The sequence below is a fragment of the Mustelus asterias genome, unplaced genomic scaffold (assembly GCF_964213995.1).
Source record: "Mustelus asterias unplaced genomic scaffold, sMusAst1.hap1.1 HAP1_SCAFFOLD_2972, whole genome shotgun sequence".
NCBI classification, from domain to species: Eukaryota; Metazoa; Chordata; class Chondrichthyes; order Carcharhiniformes; family Triakidae; genus Mustelus; species Mustelus asterias.
Window position 1 is genome coordinate 19,605 of NW_027592917.1, and position 23,207 is coordinate 42,811.

Below are 23,207 nucleotides of genomic sequence, written 5' to 3' on the forward strand. Positions count from 1 at the left end.
ATACAGAGTAAAGCTCCCTCTACACTGTCCCCATCAAACACTCCCAGGACAGGTACAGCACGGGGTTAGATACCAGAGTAAAGCTCCCTCTGCACTATCACCCATCAAACACTTCCAGGACAGGTGCAGCATGGGGTTGGATACAGAGTAAAGCTCCCTCTACACTGTCCCCATCAAACACTCCTAGGACAGGTACAGCACGGGGTTAGATACAGAGTAAATCTCCCTCTACACTCTCCCCATCAAACACTCCCAGGACAGGTACAGCTCGGGGTTAGATACAGAGTAAAGCTCCCTCTACACTGTCCCCATCAAGCACTCCCAGGGCAGGCACAGCACGGGGTTAGATACAGAAAAAAGCTCCCTCTACACTGCCCCATCAAACACTCCCAGGGCAGGTACAGCACGGGGTTAGAGACAGAGTAAAGCTCCCTCTACACTGTCCCCATCAAACACAGTAAGAGTTTTAACAACACCAGGTTAAAGTCCAACAGGTTTATTTGGTAGCAAATGCCATTAGCTTTCGGAGCGCTGCCCCTTCGTCAGATGGAGTGGAAATTTGCTCTCAAACAGGGCACAGAGACACAAAATCAAGTTACAGAATACTGATTAGAATGCAAATCTCTACAGCCAACCAGTTCTTAAAGATGCAGACAATGTGAGTGGAGGAGGGAGTATTAAACACAGGTTAAAGAGATGTGCATTGTCTCCAGACAGGACAGCCAGCCAGTCCAGGAGGCAAGCTGTGGGGGTTACTGATAGTGTGACGTAAAGTCCAGTACTTCCCCAGAGTGGAGAAGCTACGGCATCTCCTCCGGAGCCTTCAACATGTCATTGATGAAGACGAACATCTCGCCAAGGCCATCCCCACACTCCCACTTCTTGCCTTCAAACAACCGCACAACCTCAAACAGACCATTGTCCGCAGCAAACTACCCAGCCTTCAGGAGAACAGTGACCACGACACCACACAACCCTGCCACAGCAACCTCTGCAAGACGTGCCGGATCATCGACACAGATGCCATAATCTCACGTGAGAACACCATCTACCAGGTACACGGTACCTACTGTTGCAACTCGGCCAACGTTGTCTACCTAATACGCTGCAGGAAAGGATGTCCCGAGGCATGGTACATTGGGGAAACCATGCAGACGCTACAACAACGGATGAATGAACACCGCTCGACAATCACCAGGCAAGACTGTTCTCTTCCTGTGGGGGAGCACTTCAGCAGTCACGGGCATTCAGCTTCTGATCTTCAGGTAAGCGTTCTCCAAGGCGGCCTTCACGACACACGACAGCGCAGAGTCGCTGAGCAGAAACTGATAGCCAAGTTCCGCACACATGAGGACGGCCTAAACCGGGATGTTGGGTTTATGTCACACTATCAGTAACCCCCACAGCTTGCCTCCTGGACTGGCTGGCTGTCCTGTCTGGAGACAATACACATCTCTTTAACCTGTGCTTAATGCTCCCTCCTCCACTCACATTGTCTGTATCTTTAAGACCTGGCTGGCTGTAGAGATTTGCATTCTAATCAGTATTCTGTAACTTGATTTTGTGTCTCTGTGCCCTATTTGAGAGCAAATTTCCACTCCATCTGACGAAGGAGCAGCGCTCCGAAAGCTAATGGTATTTGCTACCAAATAAACCTGTTGGACTTTAACCTGGTGTTGTTAAAACTCTTACTGTGTTTACCCCAGTCCAACCCCAGTCCAAGGGCGGCACGGTAGCACAGTGGTTAGCACTGCTGCTTCACAGCTCCAGGGACCTGGGTTCGAATCCCGGCTCGGGTCACTGTCTGTGTGGAGTTTGCACATTCTCCTCGTGTCTGCATGGGTTTCCTCCGGGTGCTCCAGTTTCCTCCCACAGTGCAAAGATGTGCGGGTTAGGTTGATTGGCCATGCTAAAATTGCCCCTTAGTGTCCTGGGATGAGTAGATTAGAGGGATTAGCGAGTAAAATATGTAGGGATATGGGGGTAGGGCCTGGGTGGGATTGTGGTCGGTGCAGACTCGATGGGCCGAATGGCCTCTTTCTGTACTGTAGGGTTTCTATGAACCCATCAAACACTCCCAGGACAGGTACAGCATGGGGTTAGACACAGAGTAAAGCTCCCTCTACACTGTCCCCATCAAACACTCCCTGAACAGGTACAGCATGGAGCTAGATACAGAGTAAAGCTCCCTGTACGCTGTCCCCATCAAACACTCCCAGGACAGGTACAGCACAGGGTTAGATACAGAGTAAAGCTCCCTCTACACTGTCCCCCATCAAACACTCCCCGAACAGGTACAGCATGGGGTTAGATACAGAGTAAAGCTCTCTCTACACTGTCCCCATCAAACACTTCCAGGACAGGTACAGCACGGGGTTAGATACAGAACAAAGAACAAAGAACAAAGAACAGTACAGCACAGGAAACAGGCCCTTCGGCCCTCCAAGCCTGTGCCGCTCCTTGGTCCAACTAGACCAATCGTTTGTATCCCTCCATTCCCAGGCTGCTCATGTGACTATCCAGGTAAGTCTTAAACGATGTCAGCGTACCTGCCTCCACCACCCTACTTGGCAGCGCATTCCAGGCCCCCACCACCCTCTGTGTAAAAAACATCCCTCTAATATCTGAGTTATACTTCGCCCCTCTCACCTTGAGCCCGTGACCCCTCGTGAACGTCACTTCTGATCTGGGAAAAAGCTTCCCACCGTTCACCCTATCTATCCCCTTCATAATCTTGTATACCTCTATTAGATCTCCCCTCATTCTCCGTCTTTCCAGGGAGAACAACCCCAGTTTACCCAATCTCTCCTCATAGCTAAGACCCTCCATACCAGGCAACATCCTGGTAAACCTTCTCTGCACTCTCTCTAACGCCTCCACGTCCTTCTGGTAGTGCGGCAACCAGAACTGGACGCAGTACTCCAAATGTGGCCTAACCAGCGTTCTATACAGCTGCATCATCAGACTCCAGCTTTTATACTCTATACCCCGTCCTATAAAGGCAAGCATACCATATGCCTTCTTTACCACCTTCTCCACCTGTGTTGCCACCTTCAAGGATTTGTGGACTTGCACACCTAGGTCCCTCTGTGTTTCTATACTCCTGATGACTCTGCCATTTATTGTATAACTCCTCCCTACATTATTTCTTCCAAAATGCATCACTTCGCATTTATCTGGATTAAACTCCATCTGCCACCTCTCCGCCCAATTTTCCAGCCTATCTATATCCTGCTGTATTGCCTGACAATGCTCTTCGCTATCCGCAAGTCCAGCCATCTTCGTGTCATCCGCAAACTTGCTGATTACACCAGTTACATCTTTTTCCAAATCATTTATATATATCACAAATAGCAGAGGTCCCAGTACAGAGCCCTGCGGAACACCACTGGTCACAGACCTCCAGCCGGAAAAAGACCCTTCGACCACTACCCTCTGTCTCCTATGGTCAAGCCAGTTCTCCACCCATCTAGCCACTTCTCCTTGTATCCCATGAGCCTTAACCTTCTTAACCAACCTGCCATGTGGGACTTTGCCAAATGCCTTACTGAAATCCATATAGACGACAATTTACAGAGTAAAGCTCCCTCTACACTCTCCCCATCAAACACTCACAGGACAGGTACAGCACGGGGTTAGCTGCCTCTGATGGATTGTCTGTGATTACACTCAGTTTGTGTCTCCCGGATTGTTTGGGAATGAACGAAGTTTTGCTGATTGGTGAGTTGTGGGAATGGGACACTCCTGAATCCCGGCTGTTGGAGCAGGAATGTTTCTGGATTTCTGCAGCGGGGAGATTGGAGTCTGAGCCACAGAGAAGCACCGGCTGCTGTTCAAACCCAGACACAGTCCCACAGCCCGGGACACAGTGTCCGCAAGGGGGGGCCTTGGCCGTCAGTGCCCGGGCTTGGGGAGGGGGAGGGGGAGAGGGAGGAGGGGGGAGAGCGGGGGGTTGTTGGGGAATGGGGGGCGGGGGGGGAAGTAGGTGGGGGATGGGGGTGAGGGTCTATACAGCAGTTGCAGTAGCGCAGGGCTGGATGGGGGATGTGGGTGGGGAGTGGGGGTGTGGGGATGGGGCGTGGCGAGTGGGTGTGTGGGGGTGGGGGTCTGTACAGCAGCTGCATTGGGGGGGGGGGGGGGGGGCGGGGAACAGGTTTGAGGAGGTGAATAAACTGCAGCAGAAGCAGACAGGAAGCAGAAAGCTGAGTGTTCAGGAGTGACCGGGACACAGAGACATTCAGAACTCAGACTGGGGCCTTGCACCGGGTGTGGGAGAGTCGGAAGTGAAAATGGTTGCAGGGAAACACCCTCATTCTGAAAGTACAGAGAGCAGGGTGATTTAACCAGGATCCAAAACAGAAACTGCTGTCACATCTCAACCGGTCTGACAGCAGCTGTGGGGAGTGAATAGAGATAATTCTGCCCAACCCTGCCCCAAATCTGCCCCAACCCTGCCCCAAATCTGCCCCAACTCTGCCCCAACCCTGCCCCAATTCTGCCCCAACCCTGCCCCAAATCTGCCCCAACCCTGCCCCAAATCTGCCCCAATTCTGCCCCAACCCTGCCCCAAATCTGCCCCAACCCTGCCCCAAATCTGCCCCAACCCTGCCCCAATTCTGCCCCAACCCTGCCCCAATTCTGCCCCAACCCTGCCCCAAATCTGCCCCAACCCTGCCCCAATTCTGCCCCAACCCTGCCCCAAATCTGTCCCAACCCTGCCCCAAATCTGTCCCAACCCTGCCCCAAATTTGCCCCAACCCTGCCCCAAATCTGCCCCAACCCTGCCCCAAATCTGCCCCAATTCTGCCCCAACCCTGCCCCAAATCTGCCCCAATTCTGCCCCAAATCTGCCCCAATTCTGCCCCAACCCTGCCCCAAATCTGCCCCAACCCTGCCCCAACCCTGCCCCAATTCTGCCCCAACCCTGCCCCAATTCTGCCCCAACCCTGCCCCAAATCTGCCCCAACCCTGCCCCAAATCTGCCCCAATTCTGCCCCAACCCTGCCCCAATTCTGCCCCAACCCTGCCCCAACCCTGCCCCAATTCTGCCCCAACCCTGCCCCAAATCTGCCCCAACCCTGCCCCAATTCTGCCCCAACCCTGCCCCAAATCTGCCCCAACCCTGCCCCAAATCTGTCCCAACCCTGCCCCAAATCTGTCCCATCCCTGCCCCAAATCTGCCCCAATTCTGCCCCAACCCTGCCCCAAATCTGCCCCAACCCTGCCCCAAATCTGCCCCAATTCTGCCCCAACCCTGCCCCAAATCAGCCCCAACCCTGCCCCAAATCTGCCCCAATTCTGCCCCAAATCTGCCCCAATTCTGCCCCAACCCTGCCCCAAATCTGCCCCAATTCTGCCCCAACCCTGCCCCAATTCTGCCCCAAATCTACTCCAATTCTGTCCACCTGACGAAGCTATCAGGCCTGCTGAAATTTTCCAGCGTTTTCTCTTTTGGTTTCAGATTCCAGCATCCGCAGTAGTTCGCTTTTATTTATGTGTGAATGGGTCCCAGGATTCCGGGTGTTCGATGTCCCTCAGTCGGACACAGCATTTTCCAAATTCCAGTGGATATTTTGTCGGAAACGCTTCCTTGATGTTTGCCTCAGGGACCCCAAGCCGTGACCCCCTGAGGAGTGACCCCAACTGTGACTTTGTTCTGGATAAACTGAAAGGAAAAGGATGGGAATGCGGGAGCCTGTTCAAGGTGCAGTCAAAGTCATTCCCACAAGGAATGGGACACACGATGACAGAGCTCCCTGGATAATCACAGAGGTAGCGAGCGAGTTGAAGGGTGTGGATCAGAGATGTCAGGTCGATTATGCAACTGAGAACCGGACTGGACACGGAAAGTTCAGTGCGGAAGGAAAAGCAGCAAAGTGTCCACACTGACACCTGACTCAAAGGAAATTCCCACTGTTCCAATGTATTGAAATAGTCACTGGAAATGTGGGGCTGATGGAGCTGGGCTAAAATACAATAAATACATTGCACTTGTCTTTACAAAAGCAACAAGATTCTGCCAACCTTATTATGGATTGGGAGGTAGTTTGAGACATTAGATAAGCTAAAAGTCGGCCAAGAGAAGGTACGAAAAATACTTTACTCAAAGTTAATCATAGACTCATACAATCATACAGCGCAGAAGGGGCCCATCGAATCCGCACCGACACATTAGAAACACCTGAATTCCCACCTAATCCCACTTGCCAGCACTTGGCCCATAGCCCTGAATGTTATGATGTGCCAAGTGTTCATCCAGGTACTTTTTAAAGGATGTGAGGCATCCCACCTCCACCACCCTCCCAGGCAGCGCATTCCAGACCCTCACCGCCCTCTGGGTAAAAAGGTTTCTCTCACATCCCCCCTAAACCTCCTGCCCCTCACCTTGAACCTATGCCCCCTCGTCACGGACCCTTCAACTAAGGGGAACAGCTGCTCCTTATCCACTCTGTCCATGTCCCTCATGATCTTGTTCACCTCGATCAGGTCGCTCCTCAGTCTTCTCTGCTCCAACCAAAACAACCCAAGCCTATCCAATCTCTCTTCATAATTTAAATGTTCCATCCCAGGCAGCATCCTGGTGAATCTCCTCTGCACCCCTTCCAGTGCAATCACATTCTTCCGATAATGTGGTGACCAGAACTGCACACAGTGCTCCAGCTGTGGCCTCACCAAAGTTCTATACAACTCCAAAGTGACTTCCCTGCTTTTGTAATCTATACCTCGATTGATAAAGGCAAGTGTCCCATATGTCTTTTTCACCACCTTACTAACATGCCCTTCCACCTTCAGAGATCTATGGACAAACACACCAAGGTCCCTTTGTTCCAAAGAACTTCCTAGTGTCCTACCATTCATTGAATACTTTCTTGTCAAATTACCCTTTCCAAAGTATATCACCTCACACTTTTCAGGGTTAAATTCTATCTGTTGCTTAATTAATTAATCATCAGGACTGGATTAGATGCATCCGAGGATATTGAAGGAAGTACAGTAGAAATTGTGAGATAATGGGCTGGTGGTATTGTCGCTTGACTATTAATCCAGAAACTCAGCTAATGTTCTGGGGACCCGGGTTCGAATCCCGCCATGGCAGATGGTGGAATTTGAATTCAATAAAAAAAATATGGAATTAAGAATCTAGCGATGACCATGAAACCATTGTCGGAAAAACCCATCTGGTTCACTAATGTCCCTTAGGGAAGGAAATCTGCCGTCCTTACCCGGCCTGGCCTACATGTGAATCCAGAGCCACAGCAATGTGGTTGACTCTCAACTGCCCTCCAAAGGCAATTAGGGATGGGCAATAAATGCTGGCCAACCAGCAACGCCCGTCTGCAATGAATGTAAAAAGAAGATATTGGCCATGTTCTATTCCTCCTTCGATACAGGGGGAGTGTCAGAGGATTGAAGAATTTCAGTTTTTCTTTATATGATTGTGGTTTGGGAATGCAAATTACAAAATTTACAGATGGCACAGAATTGGGAAGTATGAAATGCGAGGAGGATGGAGTTCAAGGTTAGGAGGACATTGGCTGGTGGATGGTCAGAGACTGTGAGATGTAATAAATATTTTGGTAGGAAAAATGAGGAGAGACATTATCAACTAAAGGAAGGTATTTGTAAACGGGGTGCAGGAGCAGAGGGTGCTGGGGATATAGGCACAGAAATCATAGAATAGTATCCCGACAGTGCAGAAGGAGGCCATTCAGCCCATCGAGTCTGCACCGACCACAATCCCACCCAGGCCCTATTCCCGTAACCCCACACATTTACCCTGTCAATCCCCCTGACACTAGGGGCAATTTAGCATGGCCAATCAACCTAACCCGCACATCTTTGGAGTGTGGGAGGAAACTGGAGCACCCGGAGGAACCCCAGGCAGACACAGGAAAAACGTGCAGATTCTACACAGACAGTGACCCGAGGCCAGAATTGAACCTGGGGTCTCTGCACTGTGAGGCAGCAGCACTAACCACTGTGGCACCGTGCTACCCACATTGAAGGTGGCAGAGCAGTTTGAGAAAGCAGATAATGCAGCTGGGATCCTGAGCTTTACAAATGGAGGGATAGAGTAAAAAGACAAGGAAGCTATGATGACCCTTTATGATATGGAGCTGCCGGCGTTGGACTGGGGTAAACACAGTAAGAAGTTTAACAACACCAGGTTAAAGACCAACAGGTTTATTTGGTAGCAAAAGCCACACAAGCTTTCGGAGCCTTAAGCCCCTTCTTCAGGTGAGTGGGAATTCTGTTCACAAACAGGGCATATAAAGACACAAACTCAATTTACAGAATAATGGTTGGAATGCGAATACTTACAACTAATCAAGTCTTTAAGATACAAACAATGTGAGTGGAGAGAGCATCAAGACAGGCTAAAGAGATGTGTATTGTCTCCAGACAGGACAGCCAGTGAGACTCTGCAGGTCCAGGCAAGCTGTGGGGATTACAAATAGTGTGACATGAACCCAATATCCCAGTTGAGGACGTCCTCATGTGTGCGGAACTTGGCTATCAGTTTCTGCTCAGCGACTCTGCGCCGTCGTGTGTCGCGACCCCGAGGAGACCCTTTATGAAACATTGGTTCAGTCTCAACTAGAGCATTGTGTCCAATTCTGAACACTATCCATTAGGAAAGATGTGAAGGCATCAGAGAGGTTGCAGTAAAGATTCACAACATGGTTCTAGGGATGCGGAAGTTCAGTTACATAGATAGGTTGAAGAAGCTAAGGAGTGTCTTTCTCAGAGAAGAGAAAGTTGAGAGGAGATTTGATAAAATCATGGGGGATCGGGACAGAGTGGAGAGGGAGAAGCTGTTCCCATTGGGGGGAGAATTGAGAATGAGTGGGGACAGGTTTGAAGTGATTGGTAAAAGGAGTGATGGAGACACGAGGAGAAACTGGGATCCGGAATGTGCTGCCGGAGAGTGTGGTTAGGGTTAGCATTTCAGTGGGGGCTTTCGAAAGGGAATTGGATTATTATTTGATAATGAGAACGTGCAGGATGGAGTTACTCTTACAGAGAGGGCCAGCATGGAAACAATGGGCTGAATGGTCTCCTGCTGGAACCAATCAGGAAGGGGGAAAAGGCTGGAAAATCTCTGGAGAGAGAAAGCGAATGTTCCAAAACCAGTAACTCTCTGCCTCTGGGTCTGTTTCATTCCGGGTTTATTTATTTCTGGGATTTTCCAGGATGTTCTGTTTTTATCTCAGATTTCCGGAAGCTGCAGAAGTTCATTCCGCTTTCGGGGGCGGGGTCTCTGACGTAACTCCCAATGACGCTTCAAATATGGGTGGGGCTCGTCCGTGATTGGCTGACGGTGACGTCAGGCGCTCTATAAAGCCCGGAGCCGCGTTTCCCGGCGACAGAAATCGATACGACACAGAGACTACAACATAGAGACACACAGCACCGAGAGGGAGACAGAGAGGCTACAACACTGAGATACCGAGACACAGCATCGATACACAGACAGCACAGAGAGACACCGAGAGAGGATACAACAGCAGCATGGATACCCTGAGACAGCACTGAGAGAGATACAGAGACAGGATACAACACGGAGATACACCGAGAGATACAGCACCGAGACAGAGAGGATGCAACACACATACCGAGACAGCACAGAGAGATACAGAGACAACACTGAGACAGAGAGGATACAATATCGACACTGAGACAGCACTGAGATGCACCGAGACACCATGGACCGCACCGGGAACCCGCGGCCCCAAACCATCGCCTTCTGGAACTCGCTGGAAAGCGGCTGACACACAGGTACCCCAGAAAGGGAGCGCTGGCACGGGCTGGAGGGGCCGAATGGCCTCTGGGAAGAGGAGGACATCATCTGTGTCGGGCTGGGGGTCTGTTGGGGTGGGGGGTGGATGGGGTCTGTTAGGGTGGGGGGTGGATGGGGGTCTGTTAGGGTGGGGGGTGGATGGGGGTCTGTTAGGGTGGGGGGTGGATGGGGGTCTGTTAGGGTGGGGGGTGGATGGGGGTCTGTTAGGGTGGGGGGTGGATGGGGTCTGTGTTGGGCTGAGGGGTGGAGAGGGTCTGTAGGGGTGTGTGTGTGTTGGGTTGGGGGTGGAGGGGGTCTGTCAGGGTGGGGTGTGGATCTGTGTTGGGCTGGGGGGTGGAGGCGGTCTCTGCGTGGGGTCTGTGTTGGGCTGGGGGGTGGAGGGGGTCTCTGGGTGGGGTCTGTGTTGGACTGGCGGGTGGAGGGGAGTCTGTCAGGGTGGGGACCTGTGTTTTGGGCTGGACTGATTGTTAAAGCTAATTTATTTCCTCCTCTCTGTTCCAGTTGGATCTCTTTGGGCTTTGCTGCTTTCAATGGCCCCACACTCCCCACGTTCAGTACCTTGCAGTGGCTGTGGCTCTCCAACGATGAGGGGCAATCTGCTACTTCCTTACTGCCCCTGGCAGACAGTGCCAGAAGTCAGCTCCAGTCATCCACAGTCCGGACCCAGCAGCAAGGACATGGCAGCTGTACAAGGCAGAGAGACTGACCTGCAGCTCTGGGACCTTTGGCCCCTGTCCCGGAGTGGGGTAGCTGCCCCCCTGCCCATTGGAGAGCCCTGGGGGGTGACTGAAGAAGACCAGATGGACACCGAGTCTGACTGTCAGGGACTGGAACCATTCACTCCATTGACCACCATGGAGCAGCCCAGCCAGTCATTGGAGCGGGAGGGTGAAGTGGCTCTTTCTGATTGGCTTACTGACCCTGAGGAAGATGATTCTGAGTCTGTTGATTGGTCCAGCAGTGATGAAGATGATTCAAATGATGGAAGTGAGGCCAATGACCTTTGGGACTCATTCTTCAACCATGACCCCTACAATCCCATGAATTTTTCAGCCTCCACTGGGCGCCAGTCTGTGGCCCAGAACAAAATGCCTGCTGAGAAAGATGACGACTCGAGCCAGCCTGAAACTGAAGACGACTCTGAAAATGATAAACTGAGGGGTTCATTTTTTCAAAGCACTGCTCCTGTTAACCCACTGGATTTCTCTGACCACACTGTGACTGGTGGAACCACTGACAAAGGAAGGAAGGATGATGTCAGAAGCACTGACCTGGAGGTAGCAACAGCAGTCAGACCCGCTCTGAAACACCTCGCGAGTGAAGACCACTCAACACCAACCGTGAAACCAGGGGCCTGTCAGTCTGATGGAAAGACCCACAAAAAGGTGAGGTTCAAGAATCACGGGGGCTTTTCAAAATTCCACCCGTGGTTTCTAATGAGTTATAATCCTGTCTTAGAACTGAGGCTGCAGCGAGGTATCCGTTTCCACAGCAGTTGTAGGAACTCCCCTGGGTGAATTCTGTGGCAGCCCCTCCCCCCACTGACAGAACTACCTGTGGAACAGAGCCCCTCACCCAATCCCAAGAGTAGGGGGAAGAGGCTGACTTTACAAGGTGATGGTCTGGGGTTAGCCTCAAAATAAATGGTCTGGGGTTAGCCTCAAAATAAAGGGGGGTCGGTTTAAGACAGAGTTGAGGAGGAACAACTTCTCCCAGAGGGTGGTGAATCTCTGGAATTCTCTGCCCACTGAGGTGGTGGAGGCTACCTCGCTGAATATGTTTAAAGCGCGGATGGATGGATTCCTGATCGGTAAGGGAATTAAGGGTTATGGGGATCAGGCGGGTAAGTGGTACTGATCCACGTCAGATCAGCCATGATCTTATTGAATGGCGGGGCAGGCTCGAGGGGCTAGATGGCCTACTCCTGCTCCTATTTCTTATGTTAGTGACTCACTGATCATGATGATGTAATATACTCAATGTTGGTGACTCACTGCATGATTTATTTTAAGCACTTCCTGTTGACGCTATCCTATGCTGGATAAAGTCACCAGGCTCTGATCATTATTAGCATGTCATCATTCCTTCACAGCCTGTGGCTGGGGTTCAGTCCTGGCAGAAACCGGGTTGATATAAAGTGACCATTTATCTCCTCCTCTTCCAGGTCCGATTCTCTCCTGTGGTAACGGTGCACCCAATGATTGCGTGGGCCTTTGCATATCGAGCTGCACGTAGGGGTCCATGGGAGCAGTGTGCACGAGACCGGAGCAGATTTCAGCGTCGCATTGCTGAGACGGAGAGTGTGATTGCCCCGTGTCTGGAACACAACCATCGGAATGCTGTATGGACAAAACTTGCTGCTGTTTAAACACTTCCACAAAACAATCAGGGAGAGCAACACCCAAGAGAAACAAGATATCTGCCTGTGAGGAAACAATTGTACCAAAGCGAAGAACAAAGAAAATTACAGCACAGGAACAGGCCCGTCAGCCCTCCAAGCCTGCACTGACCATGCTGCCCACAACTAAAACCCCCTACCCTTCCGGGGACCATATCCCTCTATTCCCATCCTATTCATGCATTTGTCAAGATGCCCCTTAAAACTCACTATCTTATCTGCTTCCACTACCTCCTGCGGCAGCAAGTTCCAGGCACCCACCACCCTCTGTATAAAAAACTTGCCTCGTACATCTTAAACTTTGCCCCTCACATCTTAAATCTGTGCCCCCTAGTAATTGATTGATCCACCCTGGGGGAAAAACTTCTGACTATCCACTGTGTCCATGCCCCTCAATCTTGTAGACTTCTATCAGGTCGCCCTCAACCTCTGTTGTTCCAGATGAGAACAAACCAGGTTTCTCCAACCCCTCCTCGTAGCTAATGCCCTCCATACCAGGCAACATCCTGGTACATCTTTTCTGTACCCTCTCCAAAGCCTCCACATCCTTCTGGTGGTGTGGTGACCAGAATTGAACACTATATTCCAAGTGCGGCCTAACTAAAGCTCTATAAAGCTGCAACATGACTTACCAATTTTTAAACCATTCTGTATCCATCTTGTCAACTCACCTCTGATCCTGTGCAACTTCACCTTCTGTTCTAGTCTGCCATGAGGGACCTTGTCAAAAGCCTTACTGAAGTCCATGTAGACAACATCCACTGCCCTACCCTCAATCATCTTTGTTACTTCCTTGAAACTTGGTCACGTTAGTGAGACATGACCTCCCCTTCACAACCATGTTGCCTCTTGCTAATGTGTTCAGTTAACCTGCTAATGGAGCAGTGAAAGAGTCTTTACAATGCAAAAAAATTTATATTGTACTTTTTATTTATTTGTTCAGAAGCTGTTTTAATTTATCTAGGTCAGATTGTGATCATAGCTTCCCAAGTTCACTCTGGACAATATGGAGTTTGTATATTTAGTTTTGTACTTTTTTCCTCAATAAATGTTTTTTATGCTTTAAGCTTCTCGCGACACATTCTGCCAATTGTCTGAAGTAAAATAAGAGTTATCAGAGTGGGAATCTATAGGGGGGGGGCGGGGGAGAGCTGGATGAGTTCTGCTTCCTGATTTTTACCTACTATGCTGAGATTGGCTAATGTTTAACTATTTCCACATTCTAGTGATAATCACTGATGCCCAGTCTCTCTCGACATTTTACTAATGTTCATTAATCAAAATACACGATTCTCAGCCTTGCAATAAAATGCTAATAAGGTGCATTTTTAAAATTTCAGATTCTGCGCAGCCAGGTCCCTCCAGAGGAGACAGCCAAACTCTTTTAGCAGAATTCCCTGCAGTTTCCATCATTTGAGTACAGGTTTTAAATTAGTTTGCAAAATATTACAGAGTAAAGCAGACAGGAAGCCAGTCATAGCAAAAATCAGTCAAAGCTGGTTACACTGATTTAGTTCCAGCTCACTGTCCACAATTAAATTACGTGAAGACTGTCATTTAACCAAGCTGGTGTCACGGTGGTCCCCGAACAACTTGTTCATGTACATTAGGGGCTTAAACCCTAGCATGGCGAACAATTGCCTCCAATGCTACTGCTAGCCTTTTCCCTATTCACTAGCAGTTTAGAAAGCTAAGCACTCATTCGGGGGGGGGGAGAGACACAGGGAACTCAGAGGGGTGGGGGTGGGTGTGTGATCCAATATTCACACTATTTAATTGGCTCACAAACTCAAATTCCTTTAAAAGAATGTAGACGCTGATTAGTCAGACGCTGATCCTGTTGTGGTTACTGGGAGGGGGGAGCCACTTCTGCCCCTTTCTCTCCAGGGGCTGTATCGTGGGCGGGGGGCACTGGTTCAGCACGGCTGGGTGCCCGTTCCGCTGTCTCTACCTCGGGCTGGACCTGGGCTGGTTCATTGGCTGGAGCTCGTGCGTCTGAAAGAGCCAGAAAAATAACAAGTTAACCAAAGACAAACACTCAACTTCCCCACTGAGGGGAGCAGGAGCAGGAAACCTCACCCCGAGGCGTCAGCTTCCTCCTCGACTGTCCCTCAATCAGATAAAAATTCAAGTTTGTTTACTTATTAGTCACAAGTAAGGCTTACATTAACACTGCAATGAAGTTACTGTGAAAATCCCCAAGTGGGTACACGGAGGGAGAATTTAGCACGGCCAATGCACCCCTAACCAGCACATCTTTGGGCTGTCGGAGGAAACCCATGATGTGGAGATGCCGGCGTTGGACTGGGGTGAACACAGTAAGAAGTTTAACAACACCAGGTTAAAGTCCAACAGGTTTATTTGGTAGCAAATACCATTAGCTTTCGGAGCGCTGCTCCTTTGTCAGATGGAGTGGAAATCTGCTCTCAAACAGGGCACAGAAACCCACGCAGACATGGGGAGAACGTGTAGACTCCACACAGACAGTGACCCAAGCCGGGAATCGAACCCGGGTCCCTGGTGTCAGGCACGGAATGACAGAGCCGGTTTGGAACGATTTGTGTCTTGATGCTTGGGAAGATGGCGCAAGAAGATCTCTGCACAGTAACCCTTGTACCTTCATTCTCTGCAGCTGTACAACATACAAATAGGAGCAGATTGAGGCCATTCGGCCCCTCGAGCCTGCTCCTTACTCAATAAGATCATGTTTCAAATTCCACGTTTCCATCTTCCTGTCAATTCCTTTGCCAACAAGAATCTATTTCTGCCACAAAACCAACGGCTCCACCTGGCAGAGCCTCTGTAGCTGCTGCCCCCACTCAGACATTGACCCCACTCGGACATTTCCCTCACTCCCACCCCCTCGCCTGACTCCTTACCTGCACCTGCCTCTGGGGGCTGGAACTTCAGTTCTCCTCCAGGACCAGATGGGGGGGCTTCACCTTTCTGTTGGGATTTTTTCTGCTGCATTTGCAGCACGGCCTGGGGGGTCCAGAGCAGCAGAGAGGGGTTTGGTAGAATAAATCCAAAACTGTCACAGCTTCCCCAGTACGGCAATCCACTCCCCATTCAGAGATTCCCCAAGCTGACCATTGCCTGATGCCGTTCGGATTCAGAGTCCGAGGCCCAACACAGTTCACACCAAGTCAGCTGATTTCACCCGGATCAGCTGTGGTCTTCCCATTGGCCTCAGGATCTTGGGGTTGGGGGGTGGGGGTGGGGGGGGGGGGGAAAGAGGGGGCTGCAAGGGGAGGTAGGGGCTGCTGGGGTTACATTCCCTGTCACTGATATCTAGTGGCATCTAGTCATGGGGGGACAGCACAGAGAGTGATGCCCCAACTGTTGAATTGCCAACTGCCCTTCGCTGTCACACAGCCTGGGTACTCAAATTCAGCACAGGGGACAGGACGGAGCTGAGGGAATGGGGGGGGGGGGCGAGGGAGAGGGAATGGGGGGGGGGCGAGGGAGGGGGAATGGGGGGGGGGGGCGAGGGAGGGGGAATGGGGGGGGGGGGCGAGGGAGGGGGAATGGGGGGGGGGGGCGAGGGAGGGGGAATGGGGGGGGGGGCGAGGGAGAGGGAATGGGGGGGGGGCGAGGGAGGGGGAATGGGGGGGGGGGGGGCGAGGGAGGGGGAATGGGGGGGGGGCGAGGGAGGGGGAATGGGGGGGGGGCGAGGGAGGGGGAATGGGGGGGGGGCGAGGGAGGGGGAATGGGGGGGGGGGCGAGGGAGGGGGAATGGGGGGGGGGGCGAGGGAGGGGGAATGGGGGGGGGGCGAGGGAGGGGGAATGGGGGGGGGGCGAGGGAGGGGGAATGGGGGGGGGCGAGGGAGGGGGAATGGGGGGGGGCGAGGGAGGGGGAATGGGGGGGGCGAGGGAGGGGGAATGGGGGGGGGCGAGGGAGGGGGAATGGGGGGGTCGAGGGAGGGGGAATGGGGGGGTCGAGGGAGGGGGAATGGGGGGTCGAGGGAGGGGGAATGGGGGGTCGAGGGAGAGGGAATGGGGGGTCGAGGGAGAGGGAATGGGGGGTCGAGGGAGAGGGAATGGGGGGTCGAGGGAGAGGGAATGGGGGGCCGAGGGAGAGGGAATGGGGGGCCGAGGGAGAGGGAATGGGGGGCCGAGGGAGAGGGAATGGGGGGCCGAGGGAGAGGGAATGGGGGGCCGAGGGAGAGGGAATGGGGGGCCGAGGGAGAGGGAATGGGGGGCCGAGGGAGAGGGAATGGGGGGCCGAGGGAGAGGGAATGGGGGCCGAGGGAGAGGGAATGGGGGGCCGAGGGAGAGGGAATGGGGGGCCGAGGGAGAGGGAATGGGGGGCCGAGGGAGAGGGAATGGGGGGCCGAGGGAGAGGGAATGGGGGGCCGAGGGAGAGGGAATGGGGGGCCGAGGGAGAGGGAATGGGGGGCCGAGGGAGAGGGAATGGGGGGCCGAGGGAGAGGGAATGGGGGGCCGAGGGAGAGGGAATGGGGGGCCGAGGGAGAGGGAATGGGGGGCCGAGGGAGAGGGAATGGGGGGCCGAGGGAGAGGGAATGGGGGGCCGAGGGAGAGGGAATGGGGGGCCGAGGGAGAGGGAATGGGGGGCCGAGGGAGAGGGAATGGGGGGCCGAGGGAGAGGGAATGGGGGGCCGAGGGAGAGGGAATGGGGGGCCGAGGGAGAGGGAATGGGGGGCCGAGGGAGAGGGAATGGGGGGCCGAGGGAGAGGGAATGGGGGGCCGAGGGAGAGGGAATGGGGGGCCGAGGGAGAGGGAATGGGGGGCCGAGGGAGAGGGAATGGGGGGCCGAGGGAGAGGGAATGGGGGGCCGAGGGAGAGGGAATGGGGGGCCGAGGGAGAGGGAATGGGGGGCCGAGGGAGAGGGAATGGGGGGCCGAGGGAGAGGGAATGGGGGGCCGAGGGAGAGGGAATGGGGGGCCGAGGGAGAGGGAATGGGGGGCCGAGGGAGAGGGAATGGGGGGCCGAGGGAGAGGGAATGGGGGGCCGAGGGAGAGGGAATGGGGGGCCGAGGGAGAGGGAATGGGGGGCCGAGGGAGAGGGAATGGGGGGCCGAGGGAGAGGGAATGGGGGGCCGAGGGAGAGGGAATGGGGGGCCGAGGGAGAGGGAATGGGGGGCCGAGGGAGAGGGAATGGGGGGCCGAGGGAGAGGGAATGGGGGGCCGAGGGAGAGGGAATGGGGGGCCGAGGGAGAGGGAATGGGGGGCCGAGGGAGAGGGAATGGGGGGCCGAGGGAGAGGGAATGGGGGGCCGAGGGAGAGGGAATGGGGGGCCGAGGGAGAGGGAATGGGGGGCCGAGGGAGAGGGAATGGGGGGCCGAGGGAGAGGGAATGGGGGGCCGAGGGAGAGGGAATGGGGGGCCGAGGGAGAGGGAATGGGGGGCCGAGGGAGAGGGAATGGGGGGCCGAGGGAGAGGGAATGGGGGGCCGAGGGAGAGGGAATGGGGGGCCGAGGGAGAGGGAATGGGGGGCCGAGGGAGAGGGAATGGGGGGCCGAGGGAGAGGGAATGGGGGGCCGAGGGAGAGGGAATGGGGGGCCGAGGGAGAGGGAATGGGGGGCCGAGGGAGAGGGAATGGGGGGCCGAGGGAGAGGGAATGGGGGGCCGAGGGAGAGGGAATGGGGGGCCGAGGGAGAGGGAATGGGGGGCCGAGGGAGAGGGAATGGGGGGCCGAGGGAGAGGGAATGGGGGGCCGAGGGAGAGGGAATGGGGGGCCGAGGGAGAGGGAATGGGGGGCCGAGGGAGAGGGAATGGGGGGCCGAGGGAGAGGGAATGGGGGGCCGAGGGAGAGGGAATGGGGGGCCGAGGGAGAGGGAATGGGGGGCCGAGGGAGAGGGAATGGGGGGCCGAGCGAGAGGGAATGGGGGGCCGAGCGAGAGGGAATGGGGGGCCGAGCGAGAGGGAATGGGGGGCCGAGCGAGAGGGAATGGGGGGCCGAGCGAGAGGGAATGGGGGGCCGAGCGAGAGGGAATGGGGGGCCGAGGGAGAGGGAATGGGGGGCCGAGGGAGAGGGAATGGGGGGCCGAGGGAGAGGGAATGGGGGGCCGAGGGAGAGGGAATGGGGGGCCGAGGGAGAGGGAATGGGGGGCCGAGGGAGAGGGAATGGGGGGCCGAGGGAGAGGGAATGGGGGGCCGAGGGAGAGGGAATGGGGGGCCGAGGGAGAGGGAATGGGGGGCCGAGGGAGAGGGAATGGGGGGCCGAGGGAGAGGGAATGGGGGGCCGAGGGAGAGGGAATGGGGGGCCGAGGGAGAGGGAATGGGGGGCCGAGGGAGAGGGAATGGGGGGCCGAGGGAGAGGGAATGGGGGGCCGAGGGAGAGGGAATGGGGGGCCGAGGGAGAGGGAATGGGGGGCCGAGGGAGAGGGAATGGGGGGCCGAGGGAGAGGGAATGGGGGGCCGAGGGAGAGGGAATGGGGGGCCGAGGGAGAGGGAATGGGGGGCCGAGGGAGAGGGAATGGGGGGCCGAGGGAGAGGGAATGGGGGGCCGAGGGAGAGGGAATGGGGGGCCGAGGGAGAGGGAATGGGGGGCCGAGGGAGAGGGAATGGGGGGCCGAGGGAGAGGGAATGGGGGGCCGAGGGAGAGGGAATGGGGGGCCGAGGGAGAGGGAATGGGGGGCCGAGGGAGAGGGAATGGGGGGCCGAGGGAGAGGGAATGGGGGGCCGAGGGAGAGGGAATGGGGGGCCGAGGGAGAGGGAATGGGGGGCCGAGGGAGAGGGAATGGGGGGCCGAGGGAGAGGGAATGGGGGGCCGAGGGAGAGGGAATGGGGGGCCGAGGGAGAGGGAATGGGGGGCCGAGGGAGAGGGAATGGGGGGCCGAGGGAGAGGGAATGGGGGGCCGAGGGAGAGGGAATGGGGGGGCGAGGGAGAGGGAATGGGGGGGCGAGGGAGAGGGAATGGGGGGGCGAGGGAGAGGGAATGGGGGGGCGAGGGAGAGGGAATGGGGGGGCGAGGGAGAGGGAATGGGGGGGCGAGGGAGAGGGAATGGGGGGGCGAGGGAGAGGGAATGGGGGGGCGAGGGAGAGGGAATGGGGGGGCGAGGGAGAGGGAATGGGGGGGCGAGGGAGAGGGAATGGGGGGGCGAGGGAGAGGGAATGGGGCGGGCGAGGGAGAGGGGAATGGGCGGGCGAGGGAGAGGGAATGGGGGGGCGAGGGAGAGGGAATGGGGGGGCGAGGGAGAGGGAATGGGGGGGCGAGGGAGAGGGAATGGGGGGTCGAGGGAGAGGGAATGGGGGGTCGAGGGAGAGGGAATGGGGGGTCGAGGGAGAGGGAATGGGGGGTCGAGGGAGGAGAGGGAATGGGGGGGCGAGGGAGAGGGAATGGGGGGGCGAGGGAGAGGGAATGGGGGGCGAGGGAGAGGGAATGGGGGGGCGAGGGAGAGGGAATGGGGGGGCGAGGGAGAGGGAATGGGGGGGCGAGGGAGAGGGAATGGGGGGCGAGGGAGAGGGAATGGGGGGGCGAGGGAGAGGGAATGGGGGGGCGAGGGAGAGGGAATGGGGGGCGAGGGAGAGGGAATGGGGGGGCGAGGGAGAGGGAATGGGGGGGCGAGGGAGAGGGAATGGGGGGGCGAGGGAGAGGGAATGGGGGGGCGAGGGAGAGGGAATGGGGGGGCGAGGGAGAGGGAATGGGGGGGCGAGGGAGAGGGAATGGGGGGGCGAGGGAGAGGGAATGGGGGGGCGAGGGAGAGGGAATGGGGGGGCGAGGGAGAGGGAATGGGGGGGCGAGGGAGAGGGAATGGGGGGGCGAGGGAGAGGGAATGGGGGGGCGAGGGAGAGGGAATGGGGGGGCGAGGGAGAGGGAATGGGGGGGCGAGGGAGAGGGAATGGGGGGGCGAGGGAGAGGGAATGGGGGGGCGAGGGAGAGGGAATGGGGGGGCGAGGGAGAGGGAATGGGGGGGCGAGGGAGAGGGAATGGGGGGGCGAGGGAGAGGGAATGGGGGGGCGAGGGAGAGGGAATGGGGGGGCGAGGGAGAGGGAATGGGGGGGCGAGGGAGAGGGAATGGGGGGGCGAGGGAGAGGGAATGGGGGGGCGAGGGAGAGGGAATGGGGGGGCGAGGGAGAGGGAATGGGGGGGCGAGGGAGAGGGAATGGGGGGGCGAGGGAGAGGGAATGGGGGGGCGAGGGAGAGGGAATGGGGGGGCGAGGGAGAGGGAATGGGGGGGCGAGGGAGAGGGAATGGGGGGGCGAGGGAGAGGGAATGGGGGGGCGAGGGAGAGGGAATGGGGGGGCGAGGGAGAGGGAATGGGGGGGCGAGGGAGAGGGAATGGGGGGGCGAGGGAGAGGGAATGGGGGGGGCGAGGGAGAGGGAATGGGGGGGCGAGGGAGAGGGAATGGGGGGGCGAGGGAGAGGGAATGGGGGGGCGAGGGAGAGGGAATGGGGGGGCGAGGGAGAGGGAATGGGGGGGCGAGGGAGAGGGAATGGGGGGGCGAGGGAGAGGGAATGGGGGGGCGAGGGAGAGGGAATGGGGGGGCGAGGGAGAGGGAATGGGGGGGCGAGGGAGAGGGAATGGGGGGCGAGGGAGAGGGAATGGGGGGGCGAGGGAGAGGGAATGGGGGGGCGAGGCAGAGGGAATGGGGGGGCGAGGGAGAGGGAATGGGGGGGCGAGGGAGAGGGAATGGGGGGGCGAGGGAGAGGGAATGGGGGGGCGAGGGAGAGGGAATGGGGGGGCGAGGGAGAGGGAATGGGGGGCGAGGGAGAGGGAATGGGGGGCGAGGGAGAGGGAATGGGGGGGCGAGGGAGAGGGAATGGGGGGGCGAGGGAGAGGGAATGGGGGGGCGAGGGAGAGGGAATGGGGGGGCGAGGGAGAGGGAATGGGGGGGCGAGGGAGAGGGAATGGGGGGGCGAGGGAGAGGGAATGAGGGGGCGAGGGAGAGGGAATGGGGGGGCGAGGGAGAGGGAATGGGGGGGCGAGGGAGAGGGAATGGGGGGGTTGAGGGAGAAGGGAGGGCAGGCGAGGGGGGATAGGGAGGAGGAAGAATGTGGAGTGAGGGTGAATGGGAAGCTGGAGCGAGGGAGAGCCACGAATACATATTGGCCACAGATTGTTGCAATGCTGCTCCCCCATCCTGCAGGCTCTGCCCTCCCCTTCCCTCCCCCACTCGCTTGCCCCCCACCCCCACCCGCTCCAAGCCCTCTTCCCTCCCCCCAGCTCCGTCCCTCCCTCCCCCTTCCCACGGCTCCAGCTCCGTCCCTCCCTCCCCCCAGCTCCAGTCCCCCCCTCCCCCTCCCCCCCAGCTCCGCGCCACCCCCCACCCCCACGCTCCCCCCGCAGCATCACCTGTTGATATTCCTTTTTCTGTGCGTCCAGCTCGCTCTGTCTCCGCTGTAGATCCTCGTGTTCCCGCCTCAGCTGCTCCACTTTCTGGTTGAGTTCCGCTTCCTGCTCCGTCAGTTCCCGCTCGTACTGCCCCAGTTCCTCCTCGGTGTAAATCTGAGTCTCATCCAGTGTCTGACCCGTCACAAAACAGCAAGAGACACATCGAGAATATTCCTCAACACAACAAAGAGCAGGTCTGCCAAACCCAGAGCACATCAGACGCCGACTGACCCTGTCTCCAGACTGACCTCCCGCGGATCCAGACGGCCAGACACTGACCTCCCGCGTGTACAGACGGCCAGACACCGACCCCCCGTGTGTACAGACGGCCAGACACTGACCTCCCGCGGGTCCAGACGGCCAGACACCAATCCCCCGCGTTTTCCAGACGGCCAGACACCGACCCCCCCACGTGTACAGACAGCCAGACACGGACCTCCCGTAGGTCCAGATGGCCAGACACTGACCTCCCGTAGGTCCAGACGGCCAGACACTGACCTCCCGTGTGTACAGACGGCCAGACACTGACCTCCCGCAGGTTCAGACGGCCAGACACTGACCTCCCGTGTGTACAGACGGCCAGACACTGACCTCCCGCAGGTTCAGACGGCCAGACACTGACCTCCCGTGTGTACAGACGGCCAGACACTGACCTCCCGTGTGTACAGACGGCCAGACACTGACCTCCCGTGTGTACAGACGGCCAGACACTGACCTCCCGTGTGTACAGACGGCCAGACACTGACCTCCCGTGTGTACAGACGGCCAGACACTGACCTCCCGTGTGTACAGACAGCCAGACACTGACCTCCCGTGTGTACAGACGGCCAGACACTGACCTCCCGTGTGTACAGACGGCCAGACACTGACCTCCCGAGTGTACAGACGGCCAGACACTGACCTCCCGTGTGTACAGACGGCCAGACACTGACCTCCCGTGAGTGTAGACGGCCAGACACTAACCTCCCACTCCTCTGGCTCCAAGAATTCCTTCTTCTCGGTGGATTTGAGAAACTCCTCAAGGCTAACCAGCCGGTCCTTGTTCGTATCAACCTGTCAAATACCAGGAAAGGTTATCAGGATCAGATCGTACAGGAGTGCTCACCGTGCGGGGAGGTTCTGCGCCGCAGTGGGTCACGTCTGGACCAGAAGCTCCAAGTCCAAAGCCAGGACCTGTTGGCCGCGGGAGGAGCGACCAACATGGATCATCCGGGCTGACACTCTGCTCAGGAATCCTTCCTTCACTTCCCCCACTATTCCCCGTCAGCACACACAGTCTGACACACTGCAGCTGCCAGGAGCACAGGACTGGGTTTAACCCCGGGTCTCTGCTCCGTCCAATCCAAGAGCTGGAATTTTCCATCAGAAATTAAGCTGGAAGCAGAAACTAGAAAAACTTTTACGATTTAAAATGCAAAACATTTTTTACTGTGGAGGGAATAATGAGATTGGGAATAGTTCGGAAAAGTGGAATCAAATTTGGGGCGGCACGGTAGCACAGTGGGTTAGCACTGCAGCCTCACAGCTCCAGGGACCCGGGTTCGATTCCCGACTTGGGTCACTGTCTGTGTGGAGTTTGCACATTCTCCCCGTGTCTGCGTGGGTTTCCTCCGTGGGCTCCAGTTTTCTCCCACACCCCAAAGATGTGCGGGTTCGGTGGATTGGCCTTGCTAAATTGCCCCTTAGTGTTAGGGGGATTAGTGGGGTAAT

General features: G+C 56.7%; 2 protein-coding genes across 2 annotated transcripts; one reads left to right on the plus strand and one right to left on the minus strand.

Annotated features, from left to right (window-relative positions):
- Positions 1-9,249: 9,249 nt before the first annotated feature.
- Positions 9,250-13,125, plus strand: LOC144490166 (protein phosphatase 1 regulatory subunit 15B-like). The gene is made up of 3 exons (XM_078207974.1): positions 9,250-9,780; positions 10,304-11,187; positions 11,967-13,125. Exons 2-3 carry the CDS (start codon positions 10,333-10,335, stop codon positions 12,168-12,170), a joined length of 1,059 nt encoding a protein of 352 aa, XP_078064100.1. The 5' UTR covers positions 9,250-9,780; positions 10,304-10,332; the 3' UTR covers positions 12,171-13,125.
- Positions 13,109-22,550, minus strand: LOC144490165 (nucleobindin-2-like; the record flags this gene model as incomplete). Its single annotated transcript, XM_078207973.1, has 4 exons — positions 13,109-14,195; positions 15,080-15,182; positions 21,459-21,629; positions 22,461-22,550. Coding segments are annotated over 4 exons (513 nt in total), but the record flags the coding sequence as incomplete, so codon positions are not given.
- Positions 22,551-23,207: the final 657 nt, after the last annotated feature.

Bases quoted from the DNA above. Each gene is read 5' to 3' on its own strand.
- LOC144490166 (XM_078207974.1), top strand. From the start codon at position 10,333: ATGGCCCCACACTCCCCACGTTCAGTACCTTGCAGTGGCTGTGGCTCT. The intron at 11,188-11,966 runs GTGAGGTTCAAG...CTCCTCTTCCAG, and splicing joins ATGGAAAGACCCACAAAAAG to GTCCGATTCTCTCCTGTGGT.